Source organism: Rhinatrema bivittatum, chromosome 1 (genome assembly GCF_901001135.1).
Source record: "Rhinatrema bivittatum chromosome 1, aRhiBiv1.1, whole genome shotgun sequence".
Lineage (NCBI taxonomy): Eukaryota > Metazoa > Chordata > Amphibia > Gymnophiona > Rhinatrematidae > Rhinatrema > Rhinatrema bivittatum.
This window is the reverse complement of record NC_042615.1, coordinates 10333287-10357031: the sequence shown is the minus strand read 5'-3', so window position 1 is coordinate 10357031 and position 23745 is coordinate 10333287. Positions and strand designations below refer to the sequence as shown.

At 45.1% G+C, this 23745-nt stretch overlaps 1 protein-coding gene across 1 annotated transcript in view; it reads right to left on the bottom strand.

The window, feature by feature from the left end:
• Window positions 1–23745, bottom strand: part of KIAA1109 (KIAA1109 ortholog) — a 590259-nt gene that overhangs the window by 75006 nt on the left and 491508 nt on the right. Inside the window, 3 exon segments of the mRNA XM_029584454.1 lie at window positions 9002–9181; window positions 17612–17815; window positions 18429–18627. Coding sequence (XP_029440314.1) covers window positions 9002–9181; window positions 17612–17815; window positions 18429–18627 — 583 coding nt within the window.

Genomic DNA, 23745 nt, shown 5'->3' with positions numbered 1-23745 from the left:
TGTAGTTCAGAGATGCGACGAGCAGAGCATACTGCCCGCAGGAACACTGTTTTCAGGGTTAACAGGCATAAGGACAGACTGCACAGTGGCCAAAAGGAGGGCCTTGCAAAAATTCCAATACTAGATTAAGATTCCACAAGGGAACTGGCCACCGAAGGGGTGGCCAGAGGTGCTTTACCCCTTTTAGAAAACAGGCTATGTCTAGATGCGCCGACAGGCGGGTTCCGTTCACCTCACCTGGACCTTCAAGCAGTTAAGGGACCACCCTTTATTCAAGCTGTCTTGTAAAAATTCCAAAACCAGAGGGATTTTGGCCATCCGAGGGGCAACACCGCATTCCTTGCACCAGGCCTCAAGTACTCTCCAGACCCACACATATGCTAAGGATGTTGAGAACTTCTGTGCGTGGAGAAAGGTGGTAATTACTACTACCGAATATCCCCGCTTCATGAGGCGCGCCTTCTCAAGGGCCAAGCTGTAAGACAAAATCGAGTCGGATCCTCGTGAAGGACCAAACCTCGCTGGAGTAGGTCCATCTGAAGTGGGAGGCATGGGAGGTCTCCACCAGAAGTCTCATGTCTGAATACCACGGGCACCTGAGCCAATCCGCAGCCACTAGGAGCCACAGCAGAGGCATTTAGGAAATCCTCTTCTGGCCAGGTGTGAACAAGAGCATCGATCCCCAGGGACCGCTGATCTCTTCTGCGACTGAAGAATCAAGAAACCTTCACATTGTGAGATGCGGGAGGCCCCAGCGATCTACCAGCAGCTGAAAGGCTCTGGCTGACAACGCCTATTCTCCTGGATCCAGACTCTCCCTTCTTAGAACGTCTGCTCTGATGTTGTCTTTTCCTGTGATGTGGGAGGCTGAAATTGTTTGTAGATTCAATTCCGCTCATTCCATAAGGACTTGCTGGCTCTTTGTTCCTCCCTGGCAGTTGATGTAGGCTACCGTTGTTGCGTTGTCCAACATCACATGGACCACCTGACCCTAGAGTATGTGGCTGAACTGTAGACAAGCCAATCTGAATGCCCGGGTTTCCAGGCAGTTTATGCTCCAGAGCACTTCTTCCTTGGTCCAACATCCCTGTTTCGTCAGTTCCTGATAGTGAGCTCCTCAACCCCGGAGGCTTGCATCTGTCTTGAGGACCAGCCAGTTCGGCGGGGATAGGTTTACACCCTTGCCCAGGTGGGTTTCCTGAAGCTACCACTGGAGCTGAGAATATAATTCCATCGGTAGGTGGAGGTAAGTTGAATAGTCTTGAGATGAGGGGTGCTGTGACTGCTTTCTCTTATTTTCCGGTAGCCTGGGGACTGGAGATTCACCCCACTTACTGGCCAGCTTTTCCAATTTGCTTCTGAAGAAGAGTGATCCCTTAAAGGGCATCTTTGTGAGGTTTGCCTTAGAGGTCATGTCTGCTGACTAATTTCACAGCCATAGCTGTCTTCTGGCCGCGATCACTGAGGCCACTTCTCTGGCCGAGGTACGGTCTAGGTCAGAGCCCTCGTCAGCTAAAAAGGTAGCAGCAGGCTCCATAACTTCTCTGGAATATGCCCCTGATTCATCCATCTCTCTAGAGAGGAGCAGGCATGAGTGAGCCACCAGGGCACAGCAGGAAGCAAAGGCTTGCTTAAGGATGGTCCCCATCCGCCTATCATGCGCATCCTTTAAGGCCGCTCCTCCCTCCAATGGAATAGATATTTGCTTGGAAACAGTGCAGACCAGCGCATCCACTTTAGGGAAGCGCAGGCGTTCTCTCGCTGCCAGATCCAGTGGGTATAGAGTTTCTAGTGCTCGACCACCTTTAAAACTCGCTTCAGGGGCATCCCATTCCAGGTCAATCAACTCCTGGATGGCTTCCAGCACTGGAAAACTGCAAGAAGCTTTCCCTAGAGATACCAGAATGGGATTCTTCTTAGGTTCCATCATGGAGTCTGCCCCAGGAACTATCAGCTTCTTCAGAGTCTGGGAAACCAGGGCCGGCAATTTGTCTCTAAGGAAAAAATGTAACATGATCCGATATGTTTCTAAACCTGGAGGAATTTCTCCATCCTGCAAGGAATCTAGATCCCGTTCTTCATCCGTGCTGTCCATGTCCCTGCCAGGAACACCCTTGGTGAGGTGAGACATGTCTCGAAGTCTGCCGATAGGACTGGGAGAGGGGGAGCCTTACCGCTTATAGTTCCATCTGGACAGAGGCAAGAGAAGTACACTCCGCCTATATGAAGGCTTGAAGGCCTTAAAAAAGGTTCACCCAAGAGAAGGCCGCTGGGTCCATACTTAGCCCAGGAAGAACTGGAGTAGGTGCTGGTGAATTTCCCTCTGCTAAGGAAGACTCAGCCCCAGGATTATTCAGATTCGGGGTGTTTCCGGTTAAGGTTGTGGTTGACCCTTCCTCCAAATGGAAAGAACCAGGATTGGTAAAGTCTGGGGAGGTCAGCTCTCCCTGGGCCTCCTCACAGTGCTGACATCAGAAAGAATCCAGGTCAGACTGTATAGCCCTAATGTGGCAAGCAACGCAAAGAGAATGGCACTTATGTTTCTTTGCTGCCAGGGCCACTAGAAACAGCAGTTGCGAATTCAGCTGGCTCACGCTTGAAAACTTTGTGCACATCTAAGCGGGCCGCAGTGAGGCGCACACACACAGCCCGTGTACTCGGGAATTCTGTGCCTAAGTAGTTGTGTGAGTAGACTATGCGCGAAGTTGTGCATGTACATATGCATGTGCTGTTGTGTGCACACTTGTACGCACAGCGCATGCGCAGAGCCAGCATGCACCAAGTGTACCGACGTTGTATGGAGGGTAACATGAGGCACATAAAATTGTGCGCAAGATGGCGCCGACACGGCCTACTACGCAGTGTGCCAACTAAGCCTGAAGCGGGGTCTAGACGTCATGGGGGATAATACATTGAAATTGTTGGCTCAGTGTGCTGCGGCAGTCAAAAATGCAAACAGAATGTTAGGAATTATTAGGAAGGGAATGGTGAATAAAACGGAAAATGTTATAATGCCTCTGTATCGCTCCATGGTGAGACCAAACCTTGAATACTGTGTACAATTCTGGTCGCCGCATCTCAAAAAAGATATAGTTGTGATGGAGAAGGTACAGAGAAGGGCTACCAAAATGATAAAGGGGATGGAACAGCTCCCCTATGAGGAAAGACTAAAAAGGTTAGGACTTTTCAGCTTGGAGAAGATACGGCTGAGGGGGGATATGATAGAGGTCTTTAAGATCATGAGAGGTCTAGAACGGGTAGATGTGAATCGGTTATTTACTCTTTCGGATAATAGAAAGACTAGGAGGCACTCCATGAAGTTAGCATGGGGCACATTTAAAACTAATCGGAGAAAGTTCTTTTTCACTCAACGCACAAATAAGCTCTGGAATTTGTTGCCAGGGGATGTGGTTAGTGCAGTTAGTGTAGCTGGGTTTAAAAAAAGGATTGGATAAGTTCTTGGAGGAGAAGTTCATTACCTGCTATTAAGTTTACTTAGAGAATAGCCACTGCCATTAGCAATGGTTACATGGAATAGACTTAGTTTTGAGGTATTTGCCAGATTCTTATGGCCTGGATTGGCCACTGTTGGAGAGAATGCTGGGCTTGATGGACCCTTGGTCTGACCCAGTATGGCATGTTCTTAGCCCACTGGGGGGCTGCTCAAGCACTTGGATGCCCACTTCCCTTTACTTCAATGGGACAGGAATGTTGTCGGTGCGGCCCACAGAGCAAGGAGACCGGAGAAAATCTTATCAAAACCCCTCCAACATCTCTAAATGGGAAATCTTCTGCTTTTTGGTTTTTTTTTTACTTACCTGGGCTCAGTACAGAGACGGTCTCCAGCTACAGGGGGAAAGGGCTTTGGCCGTTGCCGCTGTGCTCGGCTTCCTGCACCTGCAAGTCCACACCAGAAACCAGCTAGCGGACCAAGGCAACCTCTGAGGGATCTCGTAAATCACCGCAGGAATTCTCAACTGGGGGAGGGAGCCTTAGGTATCACCGCAGAAGAGTGGGCTTCAATTTTTCTCCAATTTAAAGTTAAAATTTCCTCTTCTAAAGAGTAGTGTAATCCCAATAGGGAAGGCCCGTCTACATCTGCTAGGAGATACTGAAGGGCGGAGGTCACTGCAGGGGTGTAGCTAAGCTAACATCAGTTTTGCAACCTGACTGTCTCCATCTGCTGGCAGGGGAGCCCATAACCCATTGGTCCTGAGTCCATCTGGCTACATGCTAGGAAAACAGGAGTCGCCCAAAATGTTCCCCCTACCTGTGAGGGAGATACTCAACATCATACTCCCTGAGAAACAGTGGTGAATGATAACATTTCATTAATTTAGTTGTAATGAACTTAACGTGATCCGTTAAATGCACTGCTGTCACATTAAACCTCTTAGGATCCCAGGTACTTCAGATAGTTGAGGCTCAGTAGCAGAGAGAGATCCACAAAACTGTGGTAAAATGATGTTTAATATTTATATTAGTATGCTATAAAAATCAATAGCACTTTTCCAAAAGGTTTGGCTTGTCCACTACTCAACTGTAACTGTACAAAATTAACCTTGCAATTTATGTAGGAGCAATGTTTTCTTGAAAGCTCACATGGACATGATTAATCACAGTTAACAACGAACAATGATAACAAACTGTCAGGTCGATACTGTAACGTGCGGTTGAAGATTTCCCGTCTGTAACGTGCTGGGAGCGCACAATTCGGACGCGTAAGGCGATCCAGCGATACAGTCTCCAGTTTCACGCGTCCTTAGCGCTTCTTAAAACAGACGCATAACCTTTCCCGCACGCAGCATGTAAATGAACGAATTAGCTGTATAACGAAGGAATTAGCTATTCCCCTCCGATACTGTGAACTGCGCTCCAACTATCGCTTTTTTCCCCTGCCGATTTGCCGCGCGTTTAACCTGTTAGTTTACCGCCTACCCCTACGTTAGAAGCAGGAGTAAGGGTAAGCGGCAAACTTTCCCCCAGCCCCGGCTCATCTGCCCTGGTCGCGTCCATGGGTGCTGGTCTCCGGGGTAGCCCCAGTCCTCTCCCTCCTCCCGAAGCAAAAAAAAAAGCGAAAAAAAAAATCCAATGTGGCCCCACTTCGGCAGCTCTCCTTCGGCAGCCCCCCTTCGGCGGAGACGGCAGTGTAAAGCGAGACGGACCTTCGGCGGAGACGGCACTGTAAAGCGAGACAGACCACGAAGCAAGGAGAGGAGGAGAGAGAAGACGCAACTTACTCCAGCCAGCCAGCCCTCCTCCGGACAGCGGCTCCTCTGCCTCCCAGCTGCCGGCGAAGATAGACGCCCGAATGGGTAGGCCCCTCGTGCAATTTGACCTCAAGGCGTGACGTCACGACGTTTGGCGTCACGGCATGCGACGTCACACCTTGAGGTCAAATTGCACGAGGGGCCTACTCGTTCGGGCGTCTATCTTCGCCGGCAGCTGGGAGGCAGAGGAGCCGCTGTCCGGAGGAGGGCTGGCTGGAGTAAGTTGCATCGTCTCTCTCCTCCTCTCCTTGCGCCGCGGTCTGTCTCGCTTTACAGTGCCGTCTCCGCCGAAGGTCCGTCTCGCTTTACACTGCCGTCTCCGCCGTAGGGGGGCTGCTGAAGGGGAGCTGCCGAAGTGGGGGCTGGCTGGAGTAAGTTGCGTCTTCTCTCCTTGCGCCGCAGCCCCCCCCCCCCCAGCTGGAGGCAGGAGAGGTCGTCCGATGTCCGGAGGGGGCTGCAAAAGTAAGTCACTTCGCGCTTTTCGCGCCCTGCTTCGGGAGGAGGGGAGGGGGAACTGGCACGGGGGAAGCCACGATGTCCGGAGAGGGGCTGCAAAAGTAAGTCACCGAGCGTAGGATTGCCGTCCTCTCCCCTCTCTCTCTCGCAACTTTTTTTTCACTTTTTTTTTGCTTCGGGAGAGGGGACGGCAATCCCGACTTCCTGGTATCTGTCATTTCAAATGACATTTGAAATGACAGATACCAGCGGGGCCGTGAAATGTTAGGCCTGAGCACCCAGGATACTGTATAGGCGCTCTATACAGTAAAATGGGTTGCGTGGGCCTAACGCTTCCCTAACACTTCGCAGACGCGGCATGCATTTGCATGCAATTAGAAGAGAGTATCGAGCGGTAGGTGAAGAGAATTGTGCGTGCGGGGAACCAGGGTGCGCCAGGCACTGCCACACTCTTTCTACCGTGGCCTTAGAGTATCGACCTGTATGTTACCGAACCTTATGGCACCTATGTAAATGGACAAATTGTAGTATCATTACTTTTATGTGCCTTAATTTAAACCGTTGTGACGGTCCCTGCCGAACGACGGTATAGAAAAGACTTAAAATAAATAAATAAATTCTACATTTCAGTCCAATTAAACATTTTGGGCCCAATATCCAAAGATATCCTGTTATTTAACTTATCCAGCTGACTTAGAAGAGGTATTCAGCGGCATGTTTATGCTGCCAAATATATCTGGTTATATTCTAGTGAGCCGGATAAGTTATATCTGGATAACTTTAGACAGATGTAATGTATTCAGTTAACTTACCTGGATAAGGCTGAATACAGGCACTTATCCAGTTAAGATAATCGGATAAGCTACCCTGCCTCGATCCGCCCAGTGCCCGCCCCCAAGATATCCGGCTAAGTGGCGGCTACGGAAAATAGATGTATATTCAGCAGCTGACACTATTTATCGGCCTCCGCACTATTGTAACGGACAGCCAGCCTGCTGCCATTAAGGCCTGGGTGTGCCATAGTAAGCTGAGTATAGGTTGGTGAATGGGGGGGGGAGATCCATTCAAATTCATCGCCACCCTTTGTGGGGTCCACCTGAAAGGTTTTATGACAAACAGCTCTCTCCTGAGAGTCTATGGGTTTTGGAGAGTTTGGAGATAGTTGAGGAGCTTCAACTGTTTTGTAAACTTTCAGGCCCAATCAGAGGAAGCAGGCTAACCAGGCCTGGGGATCCTGACCAGGATCGGGAGGGTTTTCCCTCTAGCTGGTTGGGACATCCCTCTGGATTGTTTTGGGGTTTTAAGATTTTTCGTGGTAGGAGCCTTGTGAGACCTGTACACCACCTGGACTCAGGGAATGGGGATCCCGGTTTCTGGGGCTGTGCAGGTTAGGGAAGACCTGCCCTCCATACCCTCGAGGATGGAGGGGAGGAAGAACTCCGGTGTTAAGGACATTAAGTTAAAAGATCCAGGAGGAAGATTGTTTTGGGCTGCCCCTTCCCTGCTGAATTGGAACAGGGTAAGTCACCTGCCTCCATCAGGGATCCAGCAGAGAGACAATCTGTTCTGAAGGTAAGGAACCTGGAAGAGCTGCTAGCTGCGAGTAAAAGAATTAAATTGAGGACGCCCTCTGGGGGGGGGAGAGAGATTTGAACTCTCTGAGCAGAGACAGGGATTTTTACATTTTTGCCAGCTGGGAAGGGGTTTCCTGCCCATCCTAGGGATACGCTTCCCGCCTGGGAGCTCTGGTTATCCAAACCTTGGAAGCTAGAAGTTCTGCATATAAGTTATTCCTGCACAGATAGAGAAAAAGGACTGTAATGAGAGCAAGAAAGTCTGTGGTGCTGGAGTCATGTTTGTTGTGACATTATTCATCAGCGTTTGACAGTACAGATTTTATTTCGGACACTAACTCAGCGAACCCACCACACACTCAGTGAAGAAAATTGCCCCTCTCTCCCAGGAACAATCCGAAGGAGGTCAGTCACCCCAGCACTGGGCCCTGAAAGTAAATCTCACCCCCCCCCCCCCCAAAACAAAAAAAGATCCACACCTTGGGGAAAGAGCAGCAGAGAAGAGCTAGGCAGGGTCCCTGCCCCAAAGAGCTTACACATTCTTTTATGGCTCCACCCATGCAGCACAGGCACACCAGGGTGGGGTTTTTTTCAGTCTCCTCTGCAAGTCCCCTGAATACCTGGAAGTAACATTGTTCAAGCTGTATCACAAATTGCCTCACATGGAATGGCACTCGATTGCTTCACACAACGCATGTGACGTCAGTGCAAGGAATGAGGCCATCTGTGACTTGTGGAAGCATGGCTGCTCTCAGAGGTCCCAAGCAATTTCTGGAGAGCGCATAATGAATCTGAACAATATCCATACCTGGGAACTTCTGAGTTCTGGTCACCCTGAAACTGCTTCTGATTAGTGGGGAGTGAGGGAAGGGGTTAGAAGGCAGGATTAATGCATTTCATAGAAACAGAGAAATGTGACGACCTGTCTGGTTTGCCCATTCACACCACCTGCTCGGCTTTGCTATCCCTCAGAGATCCTCTGTGTTTATCCCATGCTTTCTTCAATTCAGATCCTCTCCTAGTCTCCACCACCTCCCTAGGGTGGCTGTTCTACGCATCTACCACCCTCTGTGTCAAAAATATTTTTTTAGATTACTCCTGAGTCTACCCCCCCTTTCACCCTCATCCCAACAACCCCTCCCTGCTAATCCACACACTCGCTCTCTATCACTGCCACCCCACTAGCATCACTTTTTCCACCTCCAGGGCTGACCCCGGAATTCTGTCCCTCCCTCCTCCCGCCCTGATCCAGCACTCTCTCGGCTCCCACCCACCTTCTAACTTGTGCACCCTCACTCTATCCTCAGCCGAGTCCTGGAATCACAGCTGCAGTTTCTCCCCATGTGCTGCCTGCAGTGTGCGCTCCAGGCTTACTGAAGGGGGAGTGGTGCCTGGCGCGGTAAACAGAGAAGCCAGGAGCTTTACAGGTTTCTCCGGATATCCGGCAACGGATGCAAATTCCCTGAATCTCCGGGGGAAATCCAGCGAGTTCCCAGGCAAGACAATAACTTAGCCATAAAATGGTTGCTATAAAGTCTACAGAAGAGTACAATTTATTTTAAACAACAATGCTTTCACTTCAAAACCGTAAACGCAGACACAAACGTTCGTAGATCATATACAGAAACCGAGCACTACCAGTGCTAAAACCTTTTCCCGCATCGGTTTCTGTCACAGATGATGTTTTTGCAAAATGAATACCTGAGATATTAATTAATGTGGTGTCCATCTTGCTAGCAGCTTTGCTTATGACCTGACTCTCAAAGAAGGACGTGCCTCCAGAGCGCCTCATTCTGGACAGGCTCACTTTCACAAACTCAAGATTAATGCTCAAGGAATCTTTTCGACCAGTAACCGATGTGGTTTCCTCATCTACATTGCCTACAAATCGAGAGGAGACAGGAGAAAAACAGCAGCTTTCAGGCCACACACTGTGGTTCTACGATGTTACTTTTACCCTCGTTATTCCCTGGAGTGCTCTTACTCCCATCAAAGCTTATGCTCGTTGTTCAAAGCTTTTAATCAAATATGGGGGTCGGCTAGAACTCTGCCACCTGTCCGTCTATTGCTACTTATCATTTCTGTAATGTATGCAGTGTTGTACACACAAGGGACCATTCTTGCTCAGTGGAGTTTACAGTACAGTCAAGACAAGGCGAACAAGAGACTTCAGGACATTTATGTATCACAGTAAACATGCTTAAAATAAACAAGGCTATCATCAGGGGGAGCCAGGGATCAAAGGGTGGGTTTAGAGTCAGGGCCTGAATATGGCTGGGGAGGGGGAGAGGTGCAGGACACTCCAATTCAGGAAGGCTGTGCAGCAGAGATGGGGACGGAGGAGAAGGGCACAGCTAAGAGCAGCTTGGGGGGGGTGCAGTGGGAGATGAGAGGAAAGAGCTAATGAAGAGCTGCAACATGAGGGCACTTGCAGGTGAGAATATGCTTGAACTGTACGTGGAAGTGGATAGGGAGCCATGAAATGACTTGAGAAGAGGGATCACATGGTCATAACCCTACAGGAAGATTTGTCTGCATAATGAAACAGAAACAGTGTATGGCGGCACAGCGGGATCGCAAGGCCCATCCAAGTCTGCTCCTGGCCTCTTCCTGTTCCAACACCATAGACTCTGCCGTTACTCTTGCCTGCCCACTACTAAGGCTCCTCTCTGTTTTTCCACATGCTTTTGTGAGTTCCAGCACTATTTATATGCCTCCATCATTGTGAGACTGATCCATGCATTCACCACTCTCACTTTGAATAAATTATTTACTTATGTTCCTTCTTAAATCTATTCTGATCCGGCTTCATGCCATGACTTATTCCCATTCTTTCCTTGTAAAACTCCGGGACACCTTAAAAAGACCCGGCCCAGGCATTTAGCCAGGCCAACCTTAAGACCCAGTCAGAAGGGCACCTCAGCTGGCCCTAGGGAGGGGAATAAATACCTGGGCCCCTGGAGGAACAGAGGCCCAGAATGAGAGGGAAGCTCCAGACACTACACTAAAACACGGTATTAAGAAGGAATATCCTGACTTTGAGACGAACCCTGCTGAGGTAAGTTGGTTTTCCTGTTGTACGCTGTATATAATAAAACATAGTAATGACATGTAATGTTTGGGTACTTGCCAGGTTCTTATGGCCTGGATTGGCCTCTGTTGGAAACAGGATGCTGGGCTCGATGGACCCTCGGTCTGATCCAGTATGGCAATTTATGTGTCTTGTTGTGACAGCAGAAAAAGATCAAATGGTCCATTCAGTCTTCCTAGCAACCTTCTTATGGTGGTAACTATTCGCTTCGTGGAGGTTACTCCCATGTTTCTGTTAAGGACCGTAACTGCCGTTCTGGCAGGTTACCCTCAAACCTTGCGTTAATGGTAGTTAATAGTGACAATCAAAGCCAAGCAACTGTCAAACCCATTACAAAATGACTGCTAGCAACATCTTTCCTGATAACTCATCCCGTGCTGCTGCTCGAAGGTGCTTTGCTTTTGGACTTGGCTATAGAAGCAGTTCTGCGCTTTTTCCCTAATGTCTGCATAGGAGTACGCCGGACCATAAGTGTCAGGGCTCACCACTGGCTATCGTCTGAATTCAATTCCCCTTTCCCCGCCCCCCCCCATCGAAGTGGAGAGCGATGTTGCAGTTGCATCAACGTCATGCAAGCTAATTGGTTAAGAGGTTGATTTTAAACGAGCGCATGTGCACCATACACGCACATATCTGAGTGCGAGCAAGAATATGCTAGAATCTTTAATCGTGCATGCACTTACATGCAAATGTTTTAAAAGGCACCAGCCTCGCCTTAGCATACTAGTTTTAAGAGGTTACCTAAGCACAGCTAGCGTGCATGTGTCTTCCATAGGACCACGTTGGCAAATTTTAAACCATGCTGGAGTGAGGCACGTTCCCAGTTTTCCAATCAGTCCAGTTAATATTGAGATCTATCGGACTTCTCATCTTACCCGGATACCCCACACTGTTCTGGAACCCCTAAAACCCGAGATCTCCAGACTTGCTCCTCATCAGAAGCAGCAGTAAAGCTTCGCGGATATCTGGCATATGCAGGCTGCGGGTTTCAGTTTTAAAATTCGGAGTTCTGCCAGTAAGTCTTGCCTCTGCCCACTTATTCCTTACACGTGTATTTTGCAGCTCTTTAAAATCTGCGTTGCTTGCTCACAGCCCACATATGTGCGTATGTAGACATTTCTGTATGAGCAACGCTTTTAAAATTGACCTGTAAGGTTAGTAATCTCCATGCCTTCTGTCAGGGGTCGTAGCTGCTGCTCCTTGCAGGTTATCCCTATGCACCCTTTTCTTCATTCCACCTCCAGCCTTTAGGGATCCACAGTGTTTATCCCATGTCTTTTTTCAATTCATTTACTGTTTTCATCTTAACCACCTCCACTTCTGGCAGAGAATTCCAGGCAACCAGCACCCTCTCCAATGAAGAAATATTTCCTGATGTCGGTTCTGAATCGTCCCCCCTGGAGTTTCATACCATGACACCTAGCTCTACTGTTTGCTTTCCATCAGAAGAGATTTCAGGATCGTGCATCATTAAAACCTTTCAGGTATGTGAAAGTCTCTATCTTGTCTCCCCTGCACTTCCTCTCTTCCAGAGTATACATACTCAGATCCTTCAGCCTCTCTCTCCTCATAAGTCATTTGATACAGACCTCACACCATTTTGGTCGCCCTTCTCTGGACCGCCTCCGTCCTGTCTCTATCCTCTTTGAAATACGGTCTCCAGAACGGAACACAGTACTCTAGGTGAGGCCTTACCAAGGACCTCCTTTTTCTCACTGGTTATTCCTCTCTATGCAGTCCAGCATTCTTCTGGCTTTAGCTATCGCCTTGTCACATTGCTTCGCCACCTTCAGATCATCAGACACTATCACACCAAGGTCCCTCTCCCAGTCCATGCACATTAGTCTTTCACTGCCCATCACATATAGCTCTTTGGGATTACCACACTCCAGATACATGACTCTGCACTTCTTGGCATTGAATCTCAGCTGCCAAGCCTGTGACCAAGCTTTTTAAAGTCACTTTTCATTCTCTCTACTCCTTCAGGCGTGTCCAGTCTATTGCAGATCTTAGTATATCTACAAATAGACAAACTTTACCTTCTATCCCTTCCACGTCACTCACAAAGATATTGAACAGAACCAGTCCCGACACCGATCCCTGTGGCACTCCACTTAATATAAGAAGGTCCAAAGAAACAAACCGGAAACTGATCCAATATTGCAAGTCACGACCAAAAGTAGAAGAATGGTAAAACACCAAGGATTCTTTATTATCACAAATCATCATAAACAGCCCGACTCAGGCCGAGTTTCGCTCATTCATGAGCTGCTTCAGGGGATATGGTATTGCAGTTAAATAGGTTGATTCCTTATTGCGATCTTGTGAAATAACTTCGAAGTAGACGAAACTTGATCATATACCAAACTAAAACTGGATACTCTTCATCTCTAGAAAATGTGTCACAGAGAATAATAAAATGTAAAAAATATCATGTTCATTATATGCAGACACAATTAAACATATGATACCAGTGGTAGCCTAAATGGAGAGCTCCTTAGAACTGCCAATTTTACAACTCCATTCACCGCTAAATTGCCTCTGATACGGCGTCTTTTACTCCCGTATCCCACATTGGATGTGAATGGAGTCAACCTATTTATTTATTTATTTAGGAGTTTTTTTTTATATACCGAGGTATAGCAAAAAGATGCCTTCACTCCGGCTTACATTTACAACAACCTGTTACATCTAAAGCATTTAAACAGTAATGGGAACTGGTACTGAACAATAACTTAGTACAATAGATAAAAACCAAACAAACGATATAAATCATATAACGAGGTATATAGCCGTGCTCAAATTATGTATGGGGAGGAATTGTTAGGGGGAGATGATTGGTGAGGATTAACTGCAATACCATCAAAGCCCCAGAAGCAGCTCATGAAGGAGCGAAACTCGGCCTGAGTTGGGATGTTTTTCAATGCAAAGAAGTGCAAAGTCATGCATATGGGGAGTGGAAATCCGAATGACCTGTATTCGATGGGGGGGGGGGGGGGGGGGAAAGGCTGATGTGCACGGAGCAGGAGAGGGACCTAGGGGTTATAGTTTCTAATGATATGAAGTCTGCGAAACAATGCGACAAGGCGATAGCAAAAGCCAGAAGAATGCTAGGCTGCATAGAGAGAGGAATATCAAGTAAGAAAAGGGAAGTGATTATCCCCTTGTACAGGTCCTTGGTGAGGCCTCACCTGGAGTACTGTGTTCAGTTCTGGAGACCGTATCTACAAAGAGATAGAGACAAGATGGAAGCGGTACAGAGAAGAGCGACCAGAAAGGTGGAGGGTCTTCATCGGATGTCATACGAAGAGAGATTGAAGAATCTAAATATGTATACCCTGGAGGAAAGGAGGAGCAGGGGTGATATGATTCAGACCTTCAGATACTTGAAAAACTTTAACGATCCAAAGACAACGACAAACCTTTTCCGTCAGAAAAAAATCAGCAGAACCAGAGGTCACGAGCTGAGGCTCCAGGGAGGAAGACTCAGAACCAATGTCAGGAAGTATTTCTTCACGGAGAGGGTGGTGGATGCCTGGAATGCCCTTCCGGAGGAAGTGGTGAAGTCCAAAACTGTGAAGGACTTCAAAGGGGCATGGGATAAACACTGTGGATCCATCAGGTCTAGAGGACGTGTATAAAGAGGAGGCAGCAAAACACTGCACGGAGCGGCAGTAGCCACAGAGGCATTCACGGAGCGGGATGCCAGTGGCCAGTAGTTGGTGTTCCACCTTCACGGAGCGGAAGGATGGAGGGCTGCCATCTCCAAATTAAAAAAAAACCAGGGGTGGGCAAGAGTATGTAAAATTAACGAAAAGTTCATAAGCTATAGGTATTACCAATTATTAGGCTTATTCAATATTTGTTGATAATGTGGCTTTCAATGCATACATCACTTTCAATACATATCCAACATAGCTCTCTGCTTCAACAGCAGGGGAGAAGAAAAACTAATACTTCACGCATATCCAGCACAGCTCTCTGCTTCAACGGCAGGGGAGAAGTAAACTAATACTTCACGCATATCCAACATAGCTCTCTGCTTCAACAGCAGGGGAGAAGAAAAACTAATACTTCACGCATATCCAGCACAGCTCTCTGCTTCAACGGCAGGGGAGAAGTAAAACACATACTTCACGCATATCCAGCATAGCTCTCTGCTTCAACGGCAGGGGAGAAGTAAACTAATACTTCACACATATCCAGCATAGCTCTCTGCTTCAACAGCAGGGGAGAAGAAAAACTAATACTTCACGCATATCCAGCACAGCTCTCTGCTTCAACGGCAGGGGAGAAGTAAACTAATACTTCACGCATATCCAGCATAGCTCTCTGCTTCAATGGCAGGGGAGAAGAAAAACTAATACTTCACGCATATCCAGCGTAGCTCTCTGCTTCAACGGCAGGGGAGAAGTAAAACTAATACTTCACGCATATCCAGCATAGCTCTCTGCTTCAACGGCAGGGGAGAAGTAAACTAATACTTCACGCATATCCAGCATAGCTCTCTGCTTCAACAGCAGGGGAGAAGAAAAACTAATACTTCACGCATATCCAGCACAGCTCTCTGCTTCAACGGCAGGGGAGAAGTAAAACTAATACTTCACGCATATCCAACATAGCTCTCTGCTTCAACAGCAGGGGAGAAGTAAAACTAATACTTCACGCATATCCAGCATAGCTCTCTGCTTCAACGGCAGGGGAGAAGAAAAACTAATACTTCATGCATATCCAGCGTAGCTCTCTGCTTCAACGGCAGGGGAGAAGTAAAACTAATACTTCACGCATATCCAGCATAGCTCTCTGCTTCAGCGGCAGGGGAGAAGAAAAACTGATACTTCACGCATATCCAGCATAGCTCACTGCTTCAACGGCAGGGGAGAAGAAAAACTGATACTTCACGCATATCCAGCATAGCTCTCTGCTTCAACGGCAGGGGAGAAGAAAAACAACCAATAAGGGCTGAATAACATAGTCTGGGTAAAACAAATAAGTATGGGTGTAGCTTGCTTATTGCGGCGGTTACTGCCCCTAACTAATCAAGCTTCATATTTCACTTGGATGCAGCTCCATCACTGCTTTCTGCATTAATGGTGGGGGTGAAAGGGAAATAGAACCAAAGGTTACTAAGTGCCAAGAGTAACAGATAAGTATGAGAAAAAAGAAGTGTGAAGCTTGCTGTGCAGACTGGATGGGCCGATTGGTCTTCTTCTGCCGTCATTTCTATGTTTATGACAATTTGTGATAATAAAGAATCCTTGGTGTTTTACCGTACTCCACTTAATATGGTTCTCTCTTCAGAGTAGGTTCCATTTACCATTACATGCTTTCTCCTATTGGTCAACCAGTTTGTAATCCAGGCCACCACCTTGGCACTCACTCCCAAGCTTCTCATTTTATTCACAAGCCTCCTATGTGGGACCATATCAAAAGCTTTGCTGAAATCCACGTAGAACACATTGAGTGCTATTCCCTGATCCAATTCTCTAGTCACCCCCCTCCCAAAAAAAAAAGAGGGGGGGATTTGTGTGTGTTTTTGAAAGGGCTACATTCCTCTGGGTAAAGAGAGGGGCCTGCTACACCCAAGCACTTCTTGACCCAGTTTGGAGCGTTTTTTTCCAGGCTCTCAGAGAAGGGCAGCAGCTATAGACTATGGTACAGGGCCAGTGGGCCCCATAGCAAGTGCTACACGAACACCTTGGACAGCAACAAACTTCCTTGACCCAAATAACACACAATCCGTGCAAGTTACTATAGCCCAGTCTACCCCTCTGGCTTCCACGCTATTTAAGATGGCTTCATGAGATGACTCAAACTGTTTCCCAGTCAGCTTTGAATGAACTGCCCGGTCAGAGTCCATATTTACATTTATTATTTATGAATCTCCTAACACTAAAAGAACTAGGCGATGAACAAGAGAACAATCATAAAATAAAATTACAAAGAATAAAAAATAAATAATAAATTAAAAAGCACATAACTAAAAAGAATAAAGATATCATAAAATTCGGTAAAATAACAAACTAAAAATAAGCAAGGTTAAAAAGAAAAGTTTTAACTTGTTTCCTGAAACTCTTAATGGATTTGCATTGTTTTATATCAATGGGAAAAGAGTTCCAGAAGGTGGGCCCTGCAACAGAAGAGGCACATTCTTGGGTAACATGGAATCTAGCCGCTCTCGGAGATGGAATATCAAGGAGGCCACGCTGAGAAGAGCGCAATGGTCTCGTAGGTTGATAAAAATCGCAAAATGGCATTGGCCCAATGACATGTTTGATCGTTTAGTAGCTTAAAGATTATCATGCCGAGCTTGTAATTTAATTCTTTCATGGATTGGAAGCCAGTGTAGATCGAATAAAGTAGATGTAATGGGATCGTTTCATCTTAAGCCAGAGAGCAAGCGCGCAGCCGAGGTTAATATTAACTGTAGAGGACGAAAAGAAATGTTGAACAATCCAGTATACAAAGAATTGCAGTAGTCAATGATAGGAAAAATGGAGATCTGTAGAACAGTATGAAATTCAGATACATGGAGAAGCTTTTTAAGACCAGCCAGGACACAAAGCCTGTAGAAACCTTGAGAAATGATACATTTGATTTGGGGGGGGGGACTTCTAATGTGATTCTGAATAGGGAAAGAAAAATCGTTAAGAGTGATATTGTTGATGTGAAAGGTAGAATAAGGACTGTGTATGGTAAGGAACTCTGTTTTGGACATATTTAAAGATGGTTTGTGTTGCTTTAACCACTTTTGAATAGTGGAAAAACAGATATTAAGATGTTCTAGTGTATCATGAAATGGGCTAATACGTAAAACAAACCAGGTGCCATCAGCGTAAAGTTTGTAACAATCGGTTAAAATGGAGAGAGGTCCCAGTCTTTTTAAATTGCTAGGATTGAAAAACTTGAGTATTCTCTTAGAGGATCACTCAAAGTCTATAATGGCATTTGTGGAAAATTTTGGAATTTTCATTCAATTATTACCTGATTAGACTGCATATTGCTTAGCAGTGTACTCTTTCTTCTTCTCATTGTTCGGGGCAATACTTAATGTCACATCTAATACACGTTTGTATAAAGATTACTATATCTCAAATTGCCATGTTACTGTATTTTATATTGCTATGCTATACAGCAAAAGCTTGATGATGCTTTACATTTGTCCTGTTGAGAAATATAGCTTTAAAAAAGCATATTAAAAATGTAGATACGTATCCTACCCAAAGCTCCCGAACCTGGAGCAAGTCCAGAGACTGTAGATTTCTGTTTTCCAGCCCCATATGGGTGAAATACATATAGAGAAAAATCAGACATGCAAGCTGTGAAGCTCAGGCCAGAGGAGTTACTGCTGGAGCTGGTTAAGTCAGACTGACTGCTGCTGTGTCTAGTTCTGCCAAGAGGGCTGCCCAGTCCAGAGGGTGAACCTAAAGGGAAGAAACCAAAGTAGCAAATACGCAAATTAAAAAAAAAAAAAAAGACTAATTCATACAGCAAATATTTTCATAATAAAACATGCACTCATTATGCCAAGAAGAGCTGGTATTAATATCTGAAAAAGAGCAGAACCAGTATATGCTAAAAAGAACAAAGGATCTGTCTATGTGCACTTCTATGCATTTACCTCTTCTGGTTACCAAGTAGGTTCCTATAAGTCCTTCACCCACACTTTTTTTTTTAACCCCTTCAGCAACCCTCCACTAAGTGCATTCTGGCAACACAGACAGAACTCAAACTACATTAGATGAAGACAGCCCCTTATTAAATGGTTTTTTCACATCCTCAGCTCTAGGAAGCTCATAAGCTCTTTTCCTTTTAAAATCTGTTGTATCCTCCATCGCCCTATATTTGCCATCCAGGCCAAATCACGCAAGAGTTGCTCCTTTTAATCAGTGGGGTTGTACCACAGCAGCTTTTTGGTAGAGTTTTGCTTTTAATTTTCAGCGACTCCTCTAATTTCCAAAATGCTCTGCAATTTACCAAGCGATAAAGCTAAGCTCTGCTAACTGAATTCACTAATTAAAGTAAGGTTGTGAGGACACGGTACCTGGCGCTACAGTTTGGTAAGTGCGGTTCTGGATCCACTCTGTGAAAGAGGAGCTCCTGGAAAAGATGAATCCGAGGGGTGAGTAGCCTCCAGCTCGCTCCGGTTTGAAGAGAAGACCAGGTCTAGAGAAGGCAGTTTCAGCATGCACTCCACTCTGGAGACAGGCAAACAGTTGAACTTGATCTGTGAGGGCTAAGAAACAAGAGAGAGAAAACCAGACTGAAGATCCCTAAAGACCATGATTTTACGGCCGAGTCCAAACTTACAGAGGTACACGGCTGCCATTACAGTTCTACCAAGAACTGCCCTACTGTCTCAGGGGTAAAGCTGTTCTTCCAGCAGATCGTAAACCCAAGAACAGGCAAAGGTGCAGCTGGCATAGGACAAATGACTAACAGCCCCCTTGTGCTGTCTCTTTTCCTAGGAGAGGAACGCCTTAAGGCTTTTAAGCTCATACCACCACTCTGTTCACACGTCAGACTTCCTTCCCTGCCCTTCTCCCACCATTTTAATGTAACGTGCGACTTCCCTAGTATATTTTTATGACCTCTAAAGTTAGTCAGAACATTGTTCAAACTGAATCAAGGTTGCACTTGTGATCTGTAGATCTTTATTTCGATATAAGCCACATGAAGGTAACTTTAAAACGTGTGCGCGAGCACCCATATCTGCGTAGATATGGGCACAAGCAGAACTGCACTGGGACTTTATAGCCTGCGCGCATATGATGCACGTAGATTATAAGATATGCATAAATGTACCTGGGAACAAGCGTGCACATGTCACCATTTCACAAATACATTTTGGCACTTATCTATAAATTCTGAGTTATCCAGCTATGTAGTGGCACTTATCTGGATAAGTACAGTCGCTATATGTAGCTGGATAAATCTTAACACACTACTTATCCAGCTAAGTCTAAAAAGCATTACTTAACTGGCTAAGGGGGTCATTTATCAAAGTGCTATAATGGCGTTTTTGCATGCAAAAAACACCATTAACGCATGGTGTGATACAAATAAGAAAAATGGGAGGATATTGGGGAGGGATTTTTGGCCAAGTGGGCTGGGCTCACAGTTTTGCACAGCTTTAACGCAAATTTTAATTAACTACACCTTTTTATTTGCGTAAAGCTGTGCGATAGGAATTTGCAAAACTGTGAGCCCACAAATCCTCCCCTCTTTGTTATTTGCATTGCATCATGTGTTATGGTGCTTTTGCATGTGTTAATGGCATTTTTTGCATGCGAAAACACTATATAGCACTTTGATAAATGACCCCCTAAATCAGATATCTGGATAAGGAACCTTTTAAGATTTATCCAGCTAAACAGAGGCATCGCTGCTTAGCTGGATAAATTAGTACTTGTCTAGATAGGTGCTGCTACGTAGCTAGATAACTCGAAAAATATCCAGCTAAGTACAGCAAGTCGCTTCTTAGCCAGCTAAGGGTGCACAACTAGTACACCATCTAATTTTAAAGTGATAAGTGAGTAGATTTAACATGCGTATTTTAGATGCATTTATCCCATGTATCTCATCTTGTATACATGTTAGTTGGCAGATTTTCTAACATGCATGCACCAATGAAATTATCAGTTTTATCAATTAGTCTACCAGTTTGCGCAGTCCATCTGCAGGTCATCAAAACCATCTTGGCTCTTCAGCCAACAGTCCTTCCATTTCACCCGACCCCCCCCCCCCCCCCACACCTAGTTAGCATTTCACTTATAAGATGTTTACATTCACTTACTCCAGATATTGAGCAGAAGTAAAAAAACACGCAAGTAAACTTACTTTGTGCACCCCTTAGTGCTAGCCTTAGTATTTACACCAAACCTTAAAAAACATTTTTCTGCAATCCGTAAGAAATGGCAAACTCTCAACCCCCTGACTACAGCAAGACCCACAAAAAGGAACTAAACTTGGAGAACCCTCAGAACGAAACAAGCAGAAAAACAAAGGAAGACTGCAAATACCAACACACTAACTTCACTCACATCAACACGAAGACCTACAGCAGTTACATAGCACTATCATTCCTACTATTTAATGCACAATCCATAATAAAGAAAATACCCATAATCACCGACCTACTCGACGATTACAAGCCGGATTTCATAGCAATCATGGAAACATGGATAAAAAACACCAACACAGTATTAATCAACCAAATCAATAACCCTATCTACAGAACATTTTCAATCTCCAGACCATAAAAGAAAGGTAGAGGCCTAATGTTAATCATAAAAAAAACCCTACAGATGAAATTACTTCAACTAACACCCACACTCCACTGGAAATTGCACTATTTGACTCACCAAAACTACAAATCTGTCTTGTATACTGCCCCCCCAATTCACTGGATCAGAACTGCTCACCACTTATAGAACTTTTCTTGATCAAAATAACTATCAAACCCATAATCATCTTAGCTGACTTTAACATCCACATAGACACCATTCCCCACTCCCCCACATGTACCTCAATTATTGATGCTCTCTCATCTCTAGGCCTTAGTCAAATCGTCAGTGGCCCAACGCACAAAGCAGCTCACACACTAGACCTAGTCTTCATCAATACTGACATATGGGCCAACTACCAAACAAGGATCACGAATATACCCTGGTCGGACCACTCTATAATCCACTCCAATCTGAATTCAAACTGTAAATTTACTACAATAAAAAGCCCACCTAAATCCTTCTCCTACGACCACCCTTTTGCATTGAAACACTTTAAGAAAATTTACAAACAGAACTAACAAACATAGACCTATCTAACGCAGAGGACGCAACCTCGTCCTGGCTCACCATCACTAAAACAATAGCAGACAAGATAAACCCCATGATAAAGAAAACTATAAAAAACCCAAAACACCAGAACCAATGGTACAATGACAACATCAGATCAGCCAAACGTGAACTCAGAAAAAAAGAGAAAACATGGAAGAACAACGAAACAACCACACTACTTAACGCGTACAGAGCACACTTAGCGGAATACAAAAAACTTATACAAAAAACTTATCCACAGCGCAAAAAAAGACTTCTACTCAAACAAAATAAACAAATACCAATATAACCCAAGGATGCTTTTCAATATCGTACAAAGCCTAACCAAATCCTCCAATGACTAGATATCATCAACCTCCAAGATCACAAGTAACGATTTCGCAGATTTCTTTAATGAAAAAATCAAAAACCTCATAAACAACAACCTCAACAACTCCCATGACCAGAAACAGAACATTCAAACATCAAGTTGGCCCAACTTTGATACAGCATCATCATAAAAATGAACCCAGCTAAACACCCTATCGACTGCATACCCATAATGACGATCAAAGCCATCAAACCATCAATAACCAAAACATTAACAGACATTGTAAACCTATCCCTCACTGAAGGAAACTACCCCGAATGCCTAAAATCAGCAATTATCAAACCCGTACTGAAAAAGACTAACCTTGATCCAGAAAACCCATTGAACTACTGACCCATATCAAACCTACCTTTCATTGCTAAAATCGAGAAAATCGTCCACTCACAATTTGGCTTCAGGAAACAACTGAACACTGAGACACTACTCCTGTCATTAAACAACACCGTACTCAAAGGTTTCGAAAACGGCCACAGCTACCTTTTAGTCCTACTTGACTTATCAGCAGCATTTGACACAGTAAACCACTCTATCATGATTGAACGTCTATCTGAAATTGGTGCAAAAGAAAAAACCCTACATGGTTCACATCCTATTTATCACAAAGAACCTACCAGGTATTGATCAACGACACCCTCTATCACTCTATCGGCAACACCCTTCAACATTTATCTACTTCCGATTTGCCACTTCCTCTCAAACCTTAAACTGACCCACTTCATATATGCGGATGATATCCAAATATGAATCCCAATACACAACTCTCTGGAAGAAACCTACAAAAAACAGCCACTTACCTGAACAAAATAAATCAACTACTAACCAACAGGAAACTCATCCTAAACTTCGATAAAACTGAAATAATCATACTGGATAGAAAGAAAAACGCTCAACTACCACCACTCAACCTAATGAACCAAAAAGCGACAATTTCACCTGTCAATCATGCCCGCAACCTTGGAGTCATAATGGACAAGGAACTTTCCTTCAAGAACCACATCACAACAAAAATCAAAGACAGATATCACAAACTCCTAACCCTACGTTGTCTAAAACTTTTCCTCTCCCCCATCAACTTCAGAACAGTCCTTAAACTACTCATCTTCTCCAACCTGGACTACTGTAACTCCCTGCTATTCAACTTACCTCTCAACACCATCCGACCACTCCAAATCCTCCAAAACACAGCTGCAAGAGTACTCACTGGAACTTAAAAACATGATCACATTACTCCTATATTTATATCACTACACTGGCTCCCAATAAAATTTAGGATAGAATACAAAATACTATCCATATTACACAAAATAATATACGAAAAAACAAATTGGTTAAGTACATCCATAAAATTGCACTCTCCAAACAGAAACCTCCGATCAGCTAATAAAGGTCTATTAAAGATTCCATCTGCTCGTTCCAAACAACTCACCAACTCGGAAGAGAGCCATATCACTAGGAAGCCCCAAACTCTGGAGCACCCTCCCAATCGAACTTAGAACACAACAAAACTTAAAAACTTTCAAAAAAGATCTAAAAACCTGGATGTTTACCAAAGCCTACCAACTCACCCAATGACTCTCAAACACCACTTCCCTCCTACGGATCTATGCAAACATGTGGAACCAATGCAAGAAAGTAATATAACATAACCAAAACCTGTATAGTTTGACAACCGAACTACGTTTATAAAACCGACAATATCTATGTTAACAATCACAAGAACCTTTTGGAAACTCTGTTAAACATCAAAACTTTGTAAACCATTGTGATGGCGAAACCAGACTCTCAGTAGAGAGTGGCTTAAAATACCTTCCCAGTGGACAGCCATTCCAGGATCCTCAAAGTGAGGGGCTGTACAGAATGGTGCCTTCCCTTCTCACTAACCCATACTGCACTAATGGAATACTGGAATTACCCAGGGATTAATGCTCATGAGACAGAGAGTCCATTACAGATATATGCATATACATTATTGAACTTATTTGTACACTTTACTTGTGCTAATTGCGAAAGTGAAATCGGACTTGTCTGATGTTTACAGTGGGCATTCAGGGCATTCAGGGTGAAGTGCTAGAGGGTCTTTCTGAACTGCAGGAGGACTGAGTGAACGGATGATTCCAAGTCTGCACACTGTGTCTGTGTATAACTT